This window comes from Pseudomicrostroma glucosiphilum (genome assembly GCF_003144135.1).
Source record: "Pseudomicrostroma glucosiphilum strain MCA 4718 unplaced genomic scaffold BCV69scaffold_16, whole genome shotgun sequence".
NCBI lineage: Eukaryota > Fungi > Basidiomycota > Exobasidiomycetes > Microstromatales > Microstromataceae > Microstroma > Microstroma glucosiphilum.
Window position 1 is genome coordinate 200,068 of NW_020289928.1, and position 13,308 is coordinate 213,375.

Consider the following 13,308-nt stretch of genomic DNA (forward strand, 5'->3'; position numbering starts at 1 on the left):
TTAGCGTAGTAATACTAGAGAGGTGATGTGATCGTCTTGTGATGTATACAAAGATGCTTCTATCCTCCACTCGTGCGAGCCTACTGACCCTGACCCGCTGTCGACCGCCCTCCCTCGTCCTTCTTGTCCTGCTGTTGGCTCTCAGCTTGTGCATCGGCTGGAGTGGCAGAGGCGGCCCCAGATGCAGAAGCGCTCGCCTTCCCTGCTTCCGCCTTGCTGTTCGAGTCTGCCGCTGATGACTGAGTGTTTTCCTTTGCTTCAGGAGCTATCAAAGTCGAGAAGGAGAAGAAGGCGTTGCGGGTCAGCATCTCTGACCGAAGCACATTGAGCGTATCAAGCAAAGCCGGCATCGCTCCATGCATAATCTCTTCTCCTTCATATCACCGGTGATCCTCACCTGATGCTCAGATGACCTCGAGAAGCAGGCGAGCAGCCGAAAGTGCGAGTAGATGATGGTGGTGGGGAAGGGTCCATTGCTGTCTACCGCTCCGATGCTGCATCCTCCCACTTCTCGAGGGTCATCACAGGCGGAAAAGCCGATCACCAACTAGTCCCGCACTTCTTTCGTACCTCCTCACTTTCCCATCAGCTTCTTCCAGAATCCACCCAACAGTCCGCTGCCTCCCGATGTATCACCCGATGATTCTGCCTCCGAAGATGATGACGTACCAGATGAAGATGCGCTCCCACTTGCGGTCTCGTTTCCTGCTGCCGAGGTTGAGCTTTGCTGTTTTGAAGCTGCGTCCGCGCTCGAAGGAGGTGGAGGAGTTGCGGTCGATGAGGGTGTTGGTGAAGGCTTGCTAGCTGCGCTCGTCTTGCCTTCAACCTCGTCGGCATACATCTGCAGAATCTCCTTCTGCCGCTTGGTAAGACTCCTCGGGATAGCCACTTCGAATCCCACGAGCAAGTCTCCCTTTTCGCCTCTCCTCATCAAGCTCTGCACACCCCTTCCCCTGAGCAGCATCTCGTCTCCGACTTGCGTTCCAGCTGGAACACGCACATCGACGTCTCCGTCTAATGTGGGGACCCTGACTTTACCTCCCAGGAGCGCAACGTGCAGAGGGACCTTGGCGGCAAAGTGAAGATTGGAGCCTTGCCTCCTCCAGATGTTCGATTTCCTCACATTGATACGCACAAAGAGACTGCCGGAGGGTCCTGGACCGCTGAGTGGTGCATCTCCCGCCCCTTCCAGTCGAATCTTGGCGCCATCGTCGACGCCTGGTGGAATTTTGACCTGAACAGTCTTCTTGCCTCTTACTCTGCCGACTCCATCGCAAGAGCCACAGGCATCGCCCGCTGCAATGGATGAGCCGGCTCCGCCACAGGCAGGACATGTGGATGCCATCTGGAACCCGCTCTGGATGACGAATGTCCTGGTACCTGTACCGTTGCAGACGCCGCAGGTCGTCTTTTTGGCCCCCTTCTTGAGACCCTGGCCCGAGCAAGGGCTGCACTTCTCAATGGGATTGATGGTGATGCTGCGCGTAGCTCCTCTGCAAGCTTCCTCAAAGGATATATTGACGCCCGTCTCGAGATCGTCACCCCTGCTCTCTCCGGCAAAGCCTGCGCCTCGAGCTCGTCCACCGCCTCCTCCGCCACCAAATGCTCCAAAGATGCTGTCGAAAATGTCCGAGGCGTTGCCTGCGCCAGCTTGCCCTCCAAACCCGCCGAAGCCACCGAAAGGTGAGCCACCTCCGAACGGGTTTCCACCTCCAAAGCCGGCAGCGCCAGGTCCGTCAGGACTACCGTACTGGTCGAAATTCTGCTTCTTACTTTCGTCGCTGAGTATATCATATGCCTGCTGAATTTCTACGAATCGCTCCTTGGCCTTGTCAGACTTGTCTGGATTGACGTCAGGGTGGAGCTTCTTGGCCAAGTCGTAGTAGGCCGACTTGATCTCCTTTGCAGATGAAGACTTCTTGACGCCAAGGGCAGCGTAAGGGTCCTTGACGGACGCCGATGTGCGTGGGGTGGAGGAGAAAGAGCGGTTGAAGGTGGTCGAAGCGGATTGTGAGAGGGAACGAGGCCGCCTAGGATGCCTTGCGTGAGCGGCATTGGATGATGTCGAGTAACATTGTTGACGCTGCAATGGCGGTGATAACGAAGAGGGTCCGGCAGCGGCGGCAGCTGAGCGAGTGGCCAGATTCGCAGCTGCTAGCGAGGACGAGGTGGTGGCCGTTGCCGCTCGGATGAGCAGAGGTGGCGCAGCCATGCTGTTCTACTCGACAATCGACGAGAAGAAAGGGTATAGAGTATATGTATGTGTAGGCACCTCAATCGGCCTTGTCTATGAAGTGGCCACTGGTATCGATGATGCTGATCGCGGATTTGAAACGTCGAATGTACCGGACTGCAATCCAGAAGAATCCATTGCCTCACTTCCGCTTCACCCACGCCCACGCCCAGAAAAATCTGCGCGCACAAGGCCACCCACACCCACACATCGGAACGGAGCCTGGTTGGAAATCCGGAAGCGCCAGGCGAGGGAATGATAGAGGAGTAGATACAGGCGTACAACAGGCCTAGCATCACCCACCAAACATTCTCGCCCGTACGTAGACGATCAGTGACGAAGAAGAGCAGCAGTGTAGATCACCGCTGTCTCGTCTCACTACATTCTCTACTTGACACTCCTCCACCATGATCCGCCCCATCTCCCTCTCGCGTCGCACCCTCACCTCAAGCATCTTCTTCGCCACCTTCTTTGGTTCAGTCCTTACCGTTGCTGCCTCGACTCTCCTGCCATGCCCGGCCCGCAATGGCAAGAACAAGCCACTCACGAGCTCAGAGCTGCTGCAAGATGATGTGAGGCAGGAAGAGAAGATGGAGGGGGAGAGGATCAGATTTGCCGGCAGGAAGGGGTGGATACAAGTTGAAGAGAAAGGCAGGAGAGGCGGATAAGGGAGGCTTTACAGCAATTATGGCGTATGCCATCAACACCACTCTTGAAAGCCTTAAGGGGGCTGTCCACATCCCGGGGGTCTGACGCCTCGACAAGAGCGCCGCAAGCTACCCTCGAGCTCAAGACACATTCTCGAATGAGGCAGCGCCATGCATCGCCTTTGCGCCAAGCGCGCTATGGCCGATGTCATTGAGGGGGGCCCTGATCTGCCAATCCCATACCGGTACCCAATCAGGGCAACCTTTGCTCGACACACGTTGAAAGATATACCCTCCTCGAGACAAGCCGGTGCAACATTGGTGCTACAAATGCATTAGGTATCAGCAGCAACGCAGCAACACGGATGAGCAATAGCGTCTCCCCTATCTGCTCAATTGCTCTTCAAGTTCCTCTGCTTCTCCGCCGCCTCGACCATCCTCTGGTCCACATGCATGCCTTTGCGTCGTCGCACTCCATCCATGTACTTCTTGGCCACATTTTCACGCTCCCCCTTTTCACCTAGGTCCTCCAGCTCCTCTTCCGTGCGAGGTACCCAGAAGGGGTCCAGGTCGAAGAGCTCGAAGCTGCAGGGTGAGCGAGGTGGGTGAGCGAGGTAGTAGAGGAGGAAAACGGAGAGCAGGTCAGGAGAAAGATTGAGAAATGAAAAGGCAATGACATCAGCATCATGTCTATCCTGTGAAGTCGCGCCGCTTGGCCCTCTCCACCCTCGTTGTACTCACCCTCTGAAGATTAATTGAGGACTAGCAGCTCCACTAGTCCTCTTCCTCACCTCGTCGGCAAAACCAAAGCTCTCCACCACTGGCAGACTAGCCCCAATAGTGAAGTACGTCGTTCCATCCCTCATCTCCTCACTCGTGACCTTTCCTCTCCTCTTGTTGAGTACCGCGTGAACTTTGCCGAGCACATCAGGGGCAGCCTGGATATCGCACTCGTACATGGCCATCATCAGTCTCGGCGACCAGTCCAGCAGCCCATTTCTGCATGCTTCCCGTATAGAGGAGATGAGAGAGCCCGTCACCTGAGACAGACGCAGATTGGCCTTGACCGCGGCGGCAGAGTCGACGGTCAGAGACTCGATGAAGTAGGCTAGTCCGCGGACTGGTTCGGCGCACAGAGGGCCTTGCAGAGTTGCGATCTGGAAACCAGTGTCGAGCGATTCGAGCAGGTCGTTTGCTGACCAGGAGAGGCTTTTCGTAGCGGATGCGGTCGCTTCGCCTGCTTCGTCGCCATTCTGCTCTAATGAAGCTTTGGCTAGCGCTGATGTGAGGCTAGCGGTATCTTCATCTGACGTACTGGGTACTACCGCTGGAGTTGGCAGCCCGCTCCCAGCGCCGACCTTTGCAGCAAGGCGAGCCTTGAGACCCCTGCCAGCAGCGAGGCCCTCTTGAGGTCCGAAGAGGAGATTGGGTCCCACTCTCCGAGGTCCGAAGCTCCAGATCCTGTCCACTAGAGACTCATCCTTCCACTCTTGTTCCCAGACTCGCGCTGAAGAGCCAGCCTTGTGCAGCAGACTCGCCAGAGTCGTAAAGAGTTGCGAAGCAGGCACTGTCTTGCTCGCCGTGCCGGAGGAGCCACTGGCGCTCGCGACATCGCTCGAAGTGTCTTCCTCACCTCCTCTTGCAACTCCCCTCTTCTCCAACATGCTCCGAATCGTGCTAGTGTTGGCTTCGAGGAGCTCAGTGACTGCTAGAGGCAGAGGCTTGGCTCTCAACTTCAGCTTAACGATGCCGTTTGCGACGCTGACGTTGACCGTACCCCTGGCCTCGCCTTCTTCGCCAAAGCGAGGCTGCGCCATTTCACCGACTCGGATCGCCGTCTCCCTGAAGGGCACGAGAGGTTTGCTAGCCGAGATGGGTACCTTGGCAAAGCGCTCTCGAAGATCCTTCAGGCAGCGTTCTAGGTGCAGCTCTCCAGCTGTGACAATGACGTGCTCTCCAGTCTCCTGCACGAGTGTCTGAACACATGGATCCGATTGGTTCAGCAGACGCAAGCCTTCGATCAGCTTGGACATATCAGCTGGGTTGTCAGGCTCCAATGCGACTCGCACGATGGGTGCTGCCAGACCAGCTCCTCCAGTCAAATTGACAAGGCCCGGAGCAGAATCAGAGATGAGCTTTGACTCGTCGTTGGGGATGATCGTGCTCTCGGGGAGTGCGACGATCGTCCCCATTCTGCCGACCACGCCCTCCAAGCCTCGTACAGCGCAAATTTCTCCAGCCTGAACCTTGTCGACTTTGACAAGCTCCTTGCCCATGATGACGTACAGGCTTTGGATATGGATGCGCTTGATGTGCTTGGTGTTGGAAGCGTGTGTGGGCCCCAGAGATGGATTGTACTTGGGCAAAAGTAAGAAGTATGGCGAGCTTGCAGCTGATGTCGATCCTGAGAGGGAGCCGGAGTACACTCGCACGAAAGCCAAGAGTACCTCGCTGCTTTCTTCATCTTCAGCAGAAGTCTCCACCTTGGAAGCTTGTACTGGCTCGGGCGCCGCCATTGTGGGCGGCCTCTCGTAGGTTGCCTCGATGGGAACAGCGGGGGCCGTCCCTAAATCGGTGGCAGGTACTTCGTTAACCCCGCCCACTGACAGAGGCTTCGAAAGCTCGACTGGCATCGTCACCGAGTCTACCGCTGCATCCTTCTTCGCGCCCCCGGTCGAGGCTTGTTCCACGGCTTCTTTGTCTTGCTGAAGCGTCTCTCCACCGTTCCTGGCAGCTTGCTGCTTCTCTCGAGCCTCCCTAGCTCTCCTCCGCCTCTCCTCGACGGACAGATTGCGAACGTCTCCCCGTTGTTGTTCGCCCTCTTCTTTAGCATTGCCATTCGCCTTGCCCGCGTCAGTAGGCAAGTCATCCTTTGCTACTGCGAACATCTTGGAGATGACGCCGACTCTCCAAGCCTCTTCGTTCCTGTTAGCACTGAAAAGATCCTTCTCGACGGCATTCCTGCCCTGAGGTCTCTCAAGCCCTATCTTGTCGGCATAGAAGCGACTCAGGTCTGTCTTCCATATCGACCCTGTGGGGTCTAGGATACGAGGGACTCTGCGGCCCTGTGCTACCGGAGGCGGTGGTATTTGGTCCACGATGGTAGAGAAGGTACAAGGGGCCAATGGTAGCCATGCGGAGAGGATGGAAGAGAGGAGGGCGTGCGAATCAGGGGTCTTGAGGTCCCGAGCATTGATCGGCAGAGACAGCGTCGATACGATCTTTTCGATTGCTGCTTGGTCGCGCTCAATGACTGTCTTCTCGAAGACTCTCCATAGATTGTCTATGACGAACTGTTGGCATGCGGTAGGCCCAAGCCTGCCTTCGCCCCACAGCTTTGATGCCTGTTTGCGGTTGAGCATCCTCTTGCCCTTTGCATCAAAGTACCAGTCTCCCCACAGGAAGGTCCTGAACTTCTCCTCCGGCAGACCCAGCTTGGTCGAATAAAGATGGGAAAAGGAATGTAGCCTGAAGGCAAAGCCATACATGGAAGATGCAAAGATGACGTTGCCTCTGGCAGGGTCGAAGTAGAGCTCAGCATCTGCCTCTTCTCCGTCTACTTCCACCTTTGCGGTGAACTCCTCGCCCTTTGCTTCAGCTGCCTCCCTCTCCTTTTCTTCTTCTTGCATCCTCTCTTCTGCCCAGAAGCCTGCGAGGGTGGCATTGGCCTGCTCGATGACTCTTTGCAGCTGCGCCTCTGCTTCGTGAGCAGTCATTCTCACTTCTACCGCCAGCCTGTCCACCTTGTTGAGCACGAGGATGGGCTTCAATCGGTCGATCCAAGCTTGCCGGAGCACATTAATGGTCTGCGTACATACACCCTCCAGGGCATCAACGAGTATGAGGCAGCCATCTACGAGCCTGGAGGAAGTAGAGACCTCTGAGCTGAAGTCAATGTGCCCAGGTGTATCGATGAGGTTGAGCGTCCAGTCTTGGACTGGCCCAGGCTGACCATCTTCTCCCTTTCTCCGCATCTTGAAGCCTAGACGGATTCCACTGGACTCGATCGTGATGCCGCGCTCCTGCTCATCCTCCCTAGAGTCGAGGTACCGGATCTTGCCCGCCTGTCGCTGGGAGATGAGGCCATTGGAGGCGAGGAGGGAGTCGGCGTAGGATGACTTGCCATGGTCCACGTGGCCCATCAGCGTGAGGGCTAACGTAGTGCTCATGGTGGGCCGCTGGTTGTAGATGACCTGCAGTGAGCTATCACTGGTGGCGATGGTGTCTGTACAAGTCTTCCCCCTCCAGGTGCGAATCCGTCAGTGGAGGACCTTCTTCTCATCCCAGTGTCGCCGCCTTTCCGCTCAAAATCTGTCCGAGGCCCCACGACGGAACGGAAGCTGTCGCCTCGCTGCAGCCAGATCTTCTCGTCCTTCCGTGCGTGCCAATACCCAACACGCCATACGTACGTACACCCAGGTAGCCCTCAGCCTCCCTCATCAAGCTTCGATAGCATGGCAACAAAACGGCCGCCTCCCGCTGCCTCGTCCTCCCTGGTGAAGCGCAGTCGCGTAGAAGACGAGGATGGGTCCGATGCAGCCGCCTCTTCTTCTCTCGTACCCATCACTTCCTCCCGAGACGGAAAGGACAAGGGACTGGTACGGTCCGTCAAGAGGACAAGTGGCCTGTCGGATCCTATCCTGAGCCTGAATGGAGGTCATCAAGGAGAGATACTCGATGTGAAGTTCTCCTTGGATGGAGAGTACATTGCAGCTGCTGGAGGCGACAAGTCCATTTGTAAGTGTGCAGACAGGGAAAGGCTCGTGACTGTATGTGGCTGGGTAGGCTGAAGTTCAATCCCCTTCCACGCATCCTTCAGCGATATGGAAGACATACTCTCCGAACAACCACGTCACATCTCTCCAATCTCACAATAAGGCAGTGATATGTCTCGCATTCCTTCCTCCGTCCACAAAGACCATCAACGGCTTCCCCTCTTCCACCTCTTCCCTCCCGCTCCTCCTCTCCGGATCAGCAGACTCAACCCTCATCCTCTGGTCACCTCTCTCTCCGCCGCCGAATAACAAGCTGAGGAGATTCAGGCATCACAAGGGCATTGTGAATTGCGTTGCTCCTTCCCCAGCGGATGCAACACTGTTTGCCAGTGGATCGGATGATGGAGACGTGTGTATCTGGAATACGGAAGAGAAGCAGCCCTTGGAGTCATTGAAAGTGGGATACCCAGTGACTGCACTTGAGTGGACAAAAGATGGCAGTGGGCTCTTTGTGGGCGGTATTGACAATCAGATCCATGTGAGTCCCAAGCCTTCTACTACCTGCAAAAAGCCATTACCCCGGTCTCTGACTCTAACCGACATTGCCTTTCCCCAGCTCTACGACCTGCATCGCAAGCAAATTCTCTACTCTTTAAATCTTCACACAGACACAATCACGTCTCTCACTCTCTCACCCTCCGGCTCATACCTCTTCTCCTTCTCCCTAGACTCGACCCTCAGAGTCTGGGATGTACGTCCCTTTGCCATCTCCTCTTCGAATGGCGATGCAGCAGGGGAGGTCAATGAAGAAGATCGGGCTAGTCAGGAGAGACTGTATAGGACGTTGAGTGGTGCCTTAAATGGCGCTGATGCGCTGTTGATCAAAGGAGGATGGAGCAGAGATGGGAGGAGGATCATTCTGGGAAGTGGAGATCGGACATGCGTCGTATGGGAGTGAGTAGCTGGCCAAGCCAAGCAGAGCAGAACGAGAGCGAGAGCAGTTGCGCCGATTGAGAGAGCAGGCAATCTGATCCACCCGGAACTGTTTTGCCCTTTTGCCATTTCCTCTCACCAGTGTCGAGTCCGAAAAGATCCTATACAAGCTACCAGGCCATCGCGGAACATGTACCGCCGCCGCCTACCATCCCAAGGAGCCCATTGGTGAGTCATCTTTCATCTCCAGTCGCGCTGCTGCCAGTCCAAGGTATCTCCTTGCGAGAGAGTAAGCTGACCTCTATCCACCCATCTTTTTCCCCTCGCGGGCAATCCAGTCGTCTCGAGCTCGACGGACGGGCAGCTCTTACTGGGAGAGATTGAGCCATAGTCGATTGGGCGGCAGTCGGGGCAAGGGCCAGGGCAAGGTGGGGAAAAGGGGGCCAGAGGGGCACAATGCGTCGGTACGCCTGTCGTGGCCGCTGCTTCTTGGCCGTACCATGGCAAATCGATAGGTCATCGGCGCTCAGGCAGGCGCAATCAATTTGTCATTTCACCACATGTTCGATTCGAGTAAAGAGTGGGACAGTTCAGAGAAAGAAAAGACATGTGTGGGGGGGAGAGTGAGAAGGGTAGAGGCGAGTCGTCCCATCAAGGATTTCTCGACTGCTCGCATGGGCTGTTCTGATGGAACTTGTCTCCCCTGCAAAGATTCGCCGCCTGTCACCTTCAGCCCAGCAGAGCTGCTCGCCAATCGACCATTTCCAAGTCTCGTAAAGTCATCAAAGGTTTCTGCTTCTCCTTCTCCGACTTATGCTCGTCCTGCTCTGCATCAGAGCAAGGCAGAGGGATATCCTTCGGCAGAACCACAGGTTCAGGTACAGCAGCACGTACATCTACGGGCAGAGGCAGAGGCAGAGGCAGAGGCAGAGGCAGAGGCAGAGGCAGAGGCAGAGGCAGAGGCAGAGGCAGAGGCAGAGACAGAGCCATGCCGCTCTTACCCTCCTTCTTGACTCGAGCCTTGCGAGCCTTCTCCTCTTCAGGGGCCGTCTCATAGTCCGAAGAAGAGTGCTGCTGCTGCTTCGACGCCGTCGTCTTGTTCGAGTTCGTAGGCTGGCTGTCAGTAATCTTGCTTTCCTTCTTTTTCTTCTTTTTCTTCTGGGATTTCGTTGAAAGGGTCTGGGCTGCTCGTCCCTTCTGCTGCCAAGGCTGGTTGCGGGCGTGTACTTTGCAGGTGCATTGGGCTGCCTTTTTCTGCTTTGAGGGAGACTGCTGCGTCTCGGACAGGCACTTGGTGCCCTTAGACTCCACTTTCATCTGATTGGATGTATGCCGTTGCTGTTGCTGTTGCTGTTGCGGCTGCTGTCCCTGTGACAGAGTCTCTAGAGCAGGCCTCGCCTTGCTCTCCATCTCATGTACCCTCTTAGCTACATCTCCCATCCTTACAGTGACCGGCAGGGAGGCAGGCTCTGGGCCGAAGACTGCTTCCAAGATGACACTGGCTCTATTGGCTGCCGAGAGGAGAGCGATCCAGATGCTCTCCTGGGTTGCAGGAGTGACAATCCTGCCAAAGTCGAAGGGTCGAGGAAGGCTCCTCTTGCCGAATTTGATTCTGGTACTTTGGTTGAAGATCTCCGGAGAAGAGCGTGATTCGTTGATGAAGAGGGGCTCAGCTCGACGAAGAACAATATTGGTAGACACAGCCGGAATCTCGCCCTGATATGTCGGTGGGGCACGAGCGTTCAAGGTGGTTGCGCCGCTGAGAGGTGCTAGCTTGGTAAGCTCAGCGATGTCATCGTCTGCCTACGCGAACCAAATGTGGACGAAGGGAAGAGCAATGTGTATTAGTTTGCGTCGGCCTCATGGCACGGACAATTTGCTGCTCATGCTCACCTTACCGACAACATCGATGGCTCTTCTCCAGGCCAAAGACTGAACGAGATCCGTGACAACGTCGCTCATGCTTGTCGTACCCGATTGCGACTGGTATACCCACTTGTTGGCAGTAGCGCTGTCAACGAGATGATTGAGCGGCAAGGCAAATAAAACGTGGGCATACCTGTAAGCCCCCTTCTGTCCCATAGGTCACGCATGCTGGGTCTACTTACGTCTTCACCCTCGAGCAATCGACCTCCAGGTGCATCGTCTCTGTGCTCTCTCCATCATTTCCAGTCGTCGAGATCTTGACGTCACCAAGCGTGAGAGGCGCTGCTTCCTCTCCTTTGACACCAAAATCGCAAGGGTGAACGTCGAAGGCTGCGGCTAGCCGTACGATGGTTCTCATCTGACAAGAAAACTCATACCGACTCTCGTTCGGTGCCGTCATTGTGAGTGCAGAAAGCAGGTGCTCTATCGCCTCGAGACGCTGGGGACAGCAAGGAGTGAGCAGGTAGAGCGTCAGCGCTTATTACGGCCCTGATGTCGAGAGCCAGCCCCATCCGCGATACTCACCTGGTCTTCGCTTTTGGACAACGGTCTTACGAGTAGCATTGGCCAAGCTTGAAGCGGCACTCGCTGTGACATCTTTGCCGGTTCAGCAACAGGCGAAGCGGGATGCCTCTTTTCTTCTTTGGCGTTGTAAGATGCTTTGGGTACGTCAACCAGGATCTTAGCTACCTCTTTGCGTTCTGGCGTTGCAGAATGAGTGGTCGAAAGGTGATCGGCAACTGGTTGTGCCATTACGATGACCTCCACGCTCGAGGATGCTGAGTGCAGCGTACCCTCAGGAGAAATGTCCATATCCTTAGGAGGAGGAGGTGGTGGTGGCGACGAAGAATGAGCAGGCAATCGCTGCTTGGTGAGGTCGGCAACGTCGCCTGAAGCTGATGACGACGAACTCTGAGAGGAATCTGCGCTGTGCACAGACCCAAGCTCGAGGATCTGAGGGCGTAGGTGAGCTTTCGCGCGAGCTGCGTTTGATGCGAATGCTTCTGCAATAGATATAGCCGTGAGGACGTTGGTTCTCTTGATCTCAATTTCTGAGTCTTCGCGTTTGATATCATGGCTATGTTCTGTACTCTGAGCCGATGTTGCAGCACCTTTCTGGCTGTCACTTGAGGTGACCTGCTTCGGCGAGTCAGTGAGCTGTATCTGCTGCGGTGTTCGTCCTGCAGGCATTGGCTGTCGCGCCCCTCCTGTATACGCTAGCTTTGCTGAGATACAGTCACCACTTGCAAAAATGTCAGACTTGATAGCAGAGAGGTAAGATGTGGGGACGTCCGCGATGACTGCTCGCTCTTGAGTGACACTTTCTGGGATCGGAATTTGTTGCGGAGCTGCCTCGACTGCCTCGAACTTGAAGTGATGCCGGAGGTCTACGATGTGAGCGTCGACGACGGGCTTGGGATCGCCTTGTGAGTTGCTCAGAGCGTCTCGGTGGGCATGTTTGCTGTCATTTTCGATCTTGTTAGATGCTTGTACTGGTACAGAAGCCGGGGGTGACGGAGGCATGGTAGAAGTAGAGCACTCCTGCACGTCTCTGTCGTCACTGTCGAGGCAGATGAGGTCTGCAATTGGAGGAGGAGGAGATGGAAGTTTGACCTGAGCAGAGTCAGCAACACTAGCTGAATGCGGACCTTCAAGGATACCAGTCGTAGTCGAAGAAGAGTCGTCTGTCTGAGTGGCAGTGTCAACGTAACGTGCTCCCCATCGCCTTGTTCGAGTGGGTATGTCCAAATGGTAAGGTCCCGAAGGAGTGGTGCAGGCGGCTTGACGAGGAGGTGCTTCTTCGAGGGCTAGACTGTCGTCTTGGATCTGGAGTGCGCTCATAGAGTTGATGAGGTTGTCGAAGGGAGGGACTGATTGCGGTGAAAGCGTCGCATTGGCGTTGCCCTGCATCATCATGGAAGTAGCAAAGGGGTGCTGAGTGCTGTAGAAGTGATGGGCTGTGGAAAAGGGCGACAAGGAGGCGGGGGCGCTGTGGAACAAGGGGGAGGAGCTTCCATCAGCGACGACGCCCTCGTCGAGGGGACCGAGGGTGCTGATTGCATATCTCCACGGCGACATGGGCGGCGGCGGGAAGTAGGAAGGGGGTGTCATGGTGGATGGCCTGGGATGGAAGGAAGGGAGTTGTGCGATGCTAGGGAGGAGCAGAGTCAAGGGGAACGAGGAACTGCGCATTGCTCGCGACGGCTGACCGCTGTGATGTTGTGGGACATGGCGCGGACTGACGATAGATGGAGTGATGCGTCCTTGTTTGCAGCCAAGCAAAGGCATTCAACAGCCGCACTCCCTCGTCCTTCGATCAACCTTACCCTTTGTCCGTAGAGCAAACCACTCGCGGCATCTCAGGGACCAGAGCTGAGAGCAAGGGATCACCGGCGTCGTAGCAAAGGAGACTGGCTTAGGGCAGCAAGGAGCAACAGACCAGATCCTCCGTGTCGAGAGCCATTCAGTCGCCGTAGATACTTGCCACTTCGCAGTAGGTAACCACGACACTTCCATTGCTGATTCTAGGTTGGAACATGACTTCCTGCCCCACGTCGCGTCGTTTTGACCTTATGAAGATGCTGGTCAGATGGTCCTGCTCGCCGAGGTGCAGCAATGGCAAGAACGTTACATCTTACTTGCCGCGCCGTGCGTCCAGAAAGCTGTGAGCCGTCGCGTCTGTCTCTCTCCGGGCCCAGCCATGGTGATCTGCAGAGAGCAGTTGGAGTCGACTTGTGTAGCTGTATGCTGTATGCTCGATTCTGCTCCGTCTGTCAAGAGCGGCAGAGATGCTGTCATGTCAGATGTGACGAAGGAGGCTTAGTCTTACCAGGCGTGCCGTACGCGGCTGTTT

At 55.8% G+C, this 13,308-nt stretch overlaps 5 protein-coding genes across 5 annotated transcripts; 2 read left to right on the plus strand and 3 right to left on the minus strand.

Annotated features, from left to right (window-relative positions):
• Positions 1 to 136: 136 nt before the first annotated feature.
• On the minus strand, positions 137 to 2,334 carry BCV69DRAFT_285062 (hypothetical protein). Its single transcript, XM_025493259.1, has 2 exons — positions 398 to 2,334; positions 137 to 265 (listed from the first exon to the last, which is right to left on the minus strand). Exon 1 carries the CDS (start codon positions 2,210 to 2,212, stop codon positions 575 to 577), a length of 1,638 nt encoding a protein of 545 aa, XP_025345595.1. The 5' UTR covers positions 2,213 to 2,334; the 3' UTR covers positions 137 to 265; positions 398 to 574.
• Positions 2,335 to 2,515: 181 nt separating this feature from the next.
• On the plus strand, positions 2,516 to 3,200 carry BCV69DRAFT_73482 (hypothetical protein). Its single transcript, XM_025495490.1, has 3 exons — positions 2,516 to 2,755; positions 2,856 to 3,043; positions 3,138 to 3,200. Exons 1-2 carry the CDS (start codon positions 2,641 to 2,643, stop codon positions 2,984 to 2,986), a joined length of 246 nt encoding a protein of 81 aa, XP_025345596.1. The 5' UTR covers positions 2,516 to 2,640; the 3' UTR covers positions 2,987 to 3,043; positions 3,138 to 3,200.
• Positions 3,196 to 7,131, minus strand: BCV69DRAFT_285066 (hypothetical protein). Its single transcript, XM_025493260.1, has 2 exons — positions 3,622 to 7,131; positions 3,196 to 3,465 (listed from the first exon to the last, which is right to left on the minus strand). The coding sequence occupies exons 1-2, from the start codon at positions 7,047 to 7,049 to the stop codon at positions 3,273 to 3,275; spliced, it is 3,621 nt and encodes a 1,206-aa protein (XP_025345597.1). The 5' UTR covers positions 7,050 to 7,131; the 3' UTR covers positions 3,196 to 3,272.
• A 115-nt stretch (positions 7,132 to 7,246) lies between these two features.
• BCV69DRAFT_285068 (WD40 repeat-like protein) lies at positions 7,247 to 9,301 on the plus strand. The gene is made up of 5 exons (XM_025493261.1): positions 7,247 to 7,617; positions 7,700 to 8,133; positions 8,212 to 8,549; positions 8,671 to 8,756; positions 8,867 to 9,301. Exons 1-5 carry the CDS (start codon positions 7,335 to 7,337, stop codon positions 8,917 to 8,919), a joined length of 1,194 nt encoding a protein of 397 aa, XP_025345598.1. The 5' UTR covers positions 7,247 to 7,334; the 3' UTR covers positions 8,920 to 9,301.
• Positions 9,258 to 12,566, minus strand: BCV69DRAFT_301237 (hypothetical protein; the record flags this gene model as incomplete). The annotated part of the gene is made up of 4 exons (XM_025494542.1): positions 9,258 to 10,331; positions 10,422 to 10,539; positions 10,637 to 10,893; positions 10,980 to 12,566. 4 exons carry the CDS (start codon positions 12,564 to 12,566, stop codon positions 9,258 to 9,260), a joined length of 3,036 nt encoding a protein of 1,011 aa, XP_025345599.1.
• Between the last annotated feature and the right edge of the window lie 742 nt (positions 12,567 to 13,308).

Excerpts from the sequence above, each read along its gene's own strand:
- BCV69DRAFT_285062 (XM_025493259.1), bottom strand. The coding sequence starts at position 2,212 with ATGGCTGCGCCACCTCTGCTCATCCGAGCGGCAACGGCCACCACCTCG.
- BCV69DRAFT_73482 (XM_025495490.1), top strand. The coding sequence starts at position 2,641 with ATGATCCGCCCCATCTCCCTCTCGCGTCGCACCCTCACCTCAAGCATC. Across the intron at positions 2,756-2,855 it reads TCTCCTGCCATGCCCGGCCC|GAAGGGGTGGATACAAGTTG; the intron begins GCAATGGCAAGA and ends ATTTGCCGGCAG.
- BCV69DRAFT_285066 (XM_025493260.1), bottom strand. The coding sequence starts at position 7,049 with ATGAGCACTACGTTAGCCCTCACGCTGATGGGCCACGTGGACCATGGC. Across the intron at positions 3,466-3,621 it reads CCTCAATTAATCTTCAGAGG|CTTCGAGCTCTTCGACCTGG; the intron begins GTGAGTACAACG and ends CTCACCCTGCAG.
- BCV69DRAFT_285068 (XM_025493261.1), top strand. The coding sequence starts at position 7,335 with ATGGCAACAAAACGGCCGCCTCCCGCTGCCTCGTCCTCCCTGGTGAAG. Across the intron at positions 8,134-8,211 it reads GTATTGACAATCAGATCCAT|CTCTACGACCTGCATCGCAA; the intron begins GTGAGTCCCAAG and ends GCCTTTCCCCAG. Across the intron at positions 8,757-8,866 it reads CCATCCCAAGGAGCCCATTG|TCGTCTCGAGCTCGACGGAC; the intron begins GTGAGTCATCTT and ends CGGGCAATCCAG.